Raw genomic sequence first — 6,574 nt, 5'->3', positions numbered from 1 at the left:
GAGGAGGAGGAGGAGGAGGAGGAGGAGGAGGAGGAGAAAACTGAAAGTAGGCTATCAGAATCAAAATTATGACATTGTTATCTGAACGATGTGGGTGTGACTGGAGGATTTAAAAAAATATTTATTTTTAATTATGTGTGTATGTCTCTGTATGTATATGCATGTATGAGTGGAGTACCCACAGTGGCCAGAAGAGGGCAGCACTTCTCCTGGAGCTGGAGCTATAGGCTGCTATGATCAGGCTGACAAAGATGCTGGGAAGTGAACTCTGGTCCCCTTTAAAGTACACACTCTTAACTGCTGCCTTAGGGCCCTGAGAATTCTTATATAACATCTCTTATTTTCTATCTCTCCCCTTGCTTGGCGTGCCCCAGTGACAAGGAACAGTAAGTACTTCACACCATTTCCATTTTCTTAGCAGTTGAGTTTTGACGCTTTTCCTGAGTAATGCGGTGAGCTGGTAAGGAAGGGGATGAGCCAATTTTACATATATATGCAAAAAAAGTGTGTTTTTCTAGGGAGGAAATCCCATCTTGGAAGAAGATGGGATGTGTTTCTGAGGCAAGCCCACAGTTGATTCTGGGTAGTGTTTGGGACCTTGGGTGGCAGCCCTGTGTCTGTTCCTACAGTTTCACTACAACCATACCTTTAGCCAGTGCTATTCAGACCAAAGCTGTAGCAATTGGGGCAGTGCTTGTGTGGTCTAGGGCCCACCTCCCAGCTGACTCTTTCTGGAGGTCACCCTGACTCCTGTGCAATGCGCCTTCAGCTCCCAGAGTCTGGCTTCAATCATTGCATTTGTGCACTGAATTAGATTCTTGTGCTAAGGATGCCAGGCAGCTCCACCCTCAGTGACAGACGCTTGCAGACACTGTAGTACGTCATTGTCATCCTTAAATGGTAGGATGCTAAGACTTATCATCACTGTGACCTTATGTATCCTCTGCTCTATCAGTGTGTGTGTGTGGGGGGGAGGTGTCCAAATGTAAATTGTAAAGCATCGGTGGTTAGGTGGAGGTGTCAATCATCACCTAGACTTCCTGTTGTGGCTGTAGTGGGGGAGCAAATAGACTTGAGTATTTCTGTCAGTCAGCCTTTTTCTTCTCAAATAATCATACCCTTGGGATCCTCTGAAGAATTACTAGGCACAGATAACACCTACCAGAGAGACCCCAGCCTTCTCACTCTGCTCTGGGCCTCAGTTTATCCACATGCCCAATGGGAACATGTGGGCACTCAGTGGTCTCCTTAGTTGGCTGGTCTCTTTAGCTGCCAGATTAATGATGGGTGAGATTTCTGGGCTAAGAGGGACCGATGGTGTGTGTCACCTCTCACACGTGGAATGAAGTGTATAGGCATGTGTGGACGGGAACCGTGGGGGTTGGGCAGCTGGAGAATGTTCAGGGATGAGTAGGGAGGAAGGGCGGCTGATGGAGGACACATGCTGTGATAGAAGAAGGAAGGACTATTTGGGAAGAGAAAGGTGTCAGTGGGAGGAAAGATGGAGTAGGGAGGGCAGCTGGGAAGAGAGTCAAGACAGTGAAGTTATAATCACATGGGAACACTGCAGTGAAACCCATTGCTTTGCCTGCTAATTAACAATTTAATATCTATTTATTAACGACTGTGCATTGTGTGTATATAGGAACATGTGAAGATCAGAGGAGAGGGTTCTAGATCCCCTGAAACTAGAGGTATGGGGGGGATGGTGAGCAGCTATTTGGGTGCCTGGAACTGAACCTTGGCTTTTGTACAAGCAGCCAGAGCTAAGTCATCTCTCCAGCCCCTTAAATAATTTAAAGACAAAACAAAACAAAACAAAACAAAACAAAACAAAACAAAACAAATCATAGGTTGGACATCACGCGGTCATGACTCTACAGCGCCTCAAAGCTCATAGAAGCTTCCTGGTAACAAAGGTTGGAAGGGAAAGAGTTTGTTCTCTCTCCTTGCCTTCCCATCTCTCCCTCCCTCTCTCCCTCCCTCCTTCTCTTTCTTTTCTCTTCCCCTCCTATTCCTCCCTCCTTCCCTTCCTTTGTTAAAGAATTTTGTCAGGTGGCATTGGCACACGCCTCTAATCACAGTACTCAGGAAGCAGGTGCAGGTGGATCTCTGAGTTCGAATCCAGTCTGTTCTACAGACCGAGTTCTAGGACAGCCAGGGCTACATAATGAGACCCCCATCTCAAGAAAAAGAAAATTACCAAGTACCTACTGTATACCGTCTGTCATGTTAAGCACCTGAGGCATATGCATAGCCCAAATATGAGTGACGTCTACAAACAACCTCTATTCAATGAATATACTCTCCCTTATAAGGAACATACAGCTGAGGGACCCTGAAGAATATTATGTAGTCCAGACTTGGGGACCAAGATGGGGGAGCTTTCTAGAGGAAGACGGGTGTAAGCAGGAGGTCAGGTGAGGACTGGGCATCCTATGAGGGAGACAAGGTCCAGATGGGAAGTGGTTTCAGGCAGGATCTGCATGTGAAGGAGCATAGAATGTCAGAGGTGCTGAGGGGGCAGATGGCTTGCCTTTGAGGGCAGTGGTGACCATGGCAGCCTGCTGTATCTGCTTTGGTATGGTTATAGTGAAGTCCATGCAGAGGGTCCTTGCAGATCATGGGGGAAAGTGCCTCTCAGCTCAGCCTTCATGGTACCTTTGTTAAAATCCCCCTCACTTATCTACAAAGATGTCCTCTAGACCTCTTCAGTGTGGGCACCCCAGGGAAGGGAGGGAGGGAAGGACCCCAGTACCCAGACTGCACTTCCATCATCCCATACCTTAGGGGAGCCATCGAGTATTAATAGAGACATCTGGCAGCCACATGACGATTGTGTGCATGACATGAATGCAGGTGGGTTGGGCCGAGGTGAGGTGTCCTCGGTGTGTTTCAGGGACAGACACGGGTGGCACTTTTAGTAGGGTCTCCCATCTCCGGTTGTCTAGAGCCTCCTGCTGTGAGCTTTGGTGGCAGCGACCTTCCACTTTCAAGGACAGATGTGGCAGGAGCTGTTTCTGTGGATTCCCGACCATGCTGTCTCTAGCTTACATCCTCAGTTCCTTTCCCCAAGCGTCCTACATCCAGGAACTGAACATGTAATAGTGATGATCTTTCTGCTTCCATTAGCAGCGAGGTTTTCTTTGAATAATATTTTATTCAAGAGCTAAATATTTGAGAGCACTGGGAAGATAGCTGGGTACCGACCTCTCATGGTCGAGAGGATTCACAGTGAACTTCATACAGCTACGACTTAAAATACCACTAATCTGGAAAGTGAGGGAGGGAGTCCCATAGGTTTCTTGACCGTTTCTCTCATTGCTAGTGTGTGTATCAGCTAGCTTCTGCCATGTGACAAAACATCCTACAGCATCTTACTCAGTGGTCCCCATTTACAGATACCCCTGTTATCTCCAAGTTGTAAATAACCCACTGAAGTAAACACTCTATCCTCAAGTTCTTGCTACTTAATCTCAGGCTGGGTCACCTGGAAACCTGCTTTCTCCAAGGATGCAGCTGGCAGAGGTGAGATGGGCCCTCCGGGGCACTTCCTAGATGGGACATGGTCCTGTGTGTAACTTGTTCCATGGATGACAGTGCTTCCGTCTCCAGCATTGGCTTTTAGCACGATCCGTGATAGGGTGCTTGCCTGGCACGCACGAGGCCCCTGGTTTGATCCCTAGCACTTCATACACGGGGTACGATGGGCCACACTGTAACTCAGCACTCAGGAGGGTCAGGAATTCAAGGTCTGTTTTTGTTTGTTTGTTTGTTTGTTTTGTTTTGTTTTGTTTTGTTTTGTTTTGTTTTGTTTTGTTTTGTTTTTCCAAGACAGGGTTTCTCTGTGTAGCCCTGGCTGTCCTGGAACTCACTCTGTAGACCAGGCTGGCCTTGAACTCAGAAATCCGCCTGCCTCAAGGTCATCCTCAACTACATAGAAAGCTCAAGACCAGCCTGGGATGCCTGAGACCCTGTCAAGAAAGTAAGCAACATAAAACAAAATCCTCAAACTGAGATCCGAGCACTGGATCCTGGTCTTACGGACACTTCATTGGAATCCTGTTGTAGAGACTCCACTGTGTTGTTCCAAGGTCCCTATGTCTACTAGGCTTCACAACCCAGGGGGCCGTTCTGTTCCCAGGGAGTAAAGGGGCTTGGTTGAAAAGCTAGGCTCATTTCCCAGTGATTGCTCTCCAAGTGAAAATATGTAATCCACGGGAGGCCTGTGGGCTCCCACTGAGACCCATGAGGGCATTTCCAAACACCAGCTGAGCTGTGTGTCAACTATGCATCCGAGAGAGGATATAGAAGGAAGATTCAGAGGCAATGGCAGCTGCCAGCCACCTTCTGCTCCCTGCAGTCTACAGAGGGAGGCAGGCGGTTTTCCTGTTTGCATCCTGAGGGACATTGCTCATCCTGCCTCTGAAGTCATATTTGTGCAGTTTCTTGAGGTCCTGGTGGGTGGGACCACAAGCCCAGTGGGCTGTGTGGTGGGAGACCCAGGTGGGAGTGGGAGGCGCACTGACGGAAGGTGCCAGAGACCAGGCTGAACTGGAGAACACATCCTTGCGGGGAAGTGGGGGGGGGGGTCTGCACTGGGCGCCAAGTCAGGGATGTTTCCTGAGTTTGAAGTGGAATTGCTTTGTAAAGGCAGGAAAGACATGGAGGAGGTGGGGGTGGGGTAGGGATAGCATGGAGGTTCATATTGCTTGGCAGCTTGACAGCGAGATCTAGAATCACCCTGAAGACCTTCTGAGCATCCCTGGGGAGCAATGTGAGGTTTGGTCAGTTGACATGGGAAGACCTGTACCAAATGTGGGCAGCAGCAACCCACATCAAAGGGATCGCGCGAAAAGGAGAGCTGGTGGACAGTGCTCATATTTCTCTATTGCCGGCGGAGGTCACGTGACCGGGGATGTCACGTGACCCGGGATATCACGGGACCTTCTTCCTAATGCCTTTCCTAAACGAGCCCTTTCTCAAACTGCTTCTTGCCAACTATCACAACGATGAGAAAAGCAACTAGAACCAGGACCCCAGGAGCAACCAAGGAAGGGAGATAGTTGGAAAAAGGAAGGATTGGGTAGGCAGAGACATGGCTATCCCCACAGAAAGCCACAGGCCTGGGGGATGGCTGGGCACTGCAGGAAGAGCCAGGAGCCTCTGTGTCCTTGGGGAAGATACCTCAGGCTGGCCTCTCTTCCAGCACCCTTTCTCTCTTTCCTTCCTTCCCTCACTCTCAGCTCACCTCTGAGATCTTGGCGCAACCTGTAGGGACCTAAGGTTTCTTACATTTAGGAGTCCTTCCTCGGACTTTTACAATTCCCAAGAAATTGGCCAATATCAGGGTATACCAGAGCCTGAGATGAGACTAAGTGAACACAGACTTTGAACCCCCAGTGTCCCCAGGATCCTAGGAGCCTTTCACCTTTGGGGACAGCTTCCTGTGGTGCCTAGACTTGGGGGTAGGGCATGGCTTGCTTCAATCTTCCTGTGGACCACTAATAGAAGGAGACTTTAGCATCCTTCTTGTTTACAAGAGATTGGGTTCTGGTCAAGGTCTCTGTGTGCCTGTGTTCTCAGATACTGATCTGAGCACCAGGGCACAATAGCGATTAGAGGTTCCTGCAGCTTCGTGAGAGATGGGAATGAACAGATACCAAGAGCATTATTTAGGGATGGCTTCAGCTGGAACATGATGGAGAATTTGAGCCTAGGCAGCAGGAGATGGTGTGCTGTTGCTCCTGTGTTAGGACTTGGAGGAAAGGAGGGCTTATGGCATGGTGGGTGGGGCCTGATGGATGGGCGGAGCCTGGTGAGGAGCACAGAGGAAGGGCACAGTGGAAGTGGTGTGCTGGGTGTGTGTGTGGCTTGGCGGGAGGGGCCTGGTGGGAGGGTCAGAATAAGGGCAAATGTCCTCAGTGCAGGCTTTGGATGATTAAATTGAGCAATTCAGTGGTTGGGGAGCAAGGACTGTCAGCCGTAGGTCTGGTAGGGACCTACCAAAGTAGGGCAGCGCATTGGGCTTTTTTTTTTTTTTTTTTTACCAAGGTAAAACTCACAGACGTTAACATTGAGCATCTTAAAGAGTTGATTCCAGCAACATCTGGTGCGTTCACAAAGCGTGTGACTGTCACTTCTGTCTAGTCCTGAGCTTCACTGTTAATTTGGTACCACTGTAGTGTCCCAGCTATGCTGGTAGTGGATCACCTGAGGCACCTGCTCCAGGACACACCTGTGTTTCCAGATCAAATTTCCCTCCCTCCCTTACAAGACTGCCGGGGACATCTGCTTCCTTTTCTTCCAACTTTTTCTCTGATCTTCAGAAGTAACCCTCTACGATAAAAATAGAGGAGGGGAAGGAGGAGGAGGAGGAGGAGGAGGATGGAAACTAGGATTTGCCAAGTCAAAAAGTAATTTCATGGCCCCCATGCCATCAGAGCTAAAGTGACCCCAAGCTAGTGGCTCATGTGTCCTGGACTCCAGGGTTTTTTCAGATCTAAATTTTTGAGACAACAAGAAAAGTTTGAGAGTTGCTGGGCTGGGGCGGGGCAGGGGCAGGGGCAGGGGC

General features: G+C 49.2%; 1 protein-coding gene across 2 annotated transcripts in view; it reads left to right on the top strand.

Annotated features, from left to right (window-relative positions):
* Rph3a (rabphilin 3A) overlaps nt 1-6,574 on the top strand; it is a 70,186-nt gene that overhangs the window by 28,226 nt on the left and 35,386 nt on the right. For both annotated transcript variants that reach the window (XM_029478092.1, XM_021163481.2), the window contains exon 4: nt 375-386. In XM_029478092.1, coding sequence (XP_029333952.1) covers nt 375-386 — 12 coding nt within the window. The remainder of the gene's footprint in view (nt 1-374; nt 387-6,574) is intronic.

Source organism: Mus caroli, chromosome 5, assembly GCF_900094665.2.
Source record: "Mus caroli chromosome 5, CAROLI_EIJ_v1.1, whole genome shotgun sequence".
Taxonomy (NCBI): Eukaryota; Metazoa; Chordata; class Mammalia; order Rodentia; family Muridae; genus Mus; species Mus caroli.
Note: the sequence above shows the minus strand (reverse complement) of the source record. Positions and strands in the feature narration are given on the sequence as shown.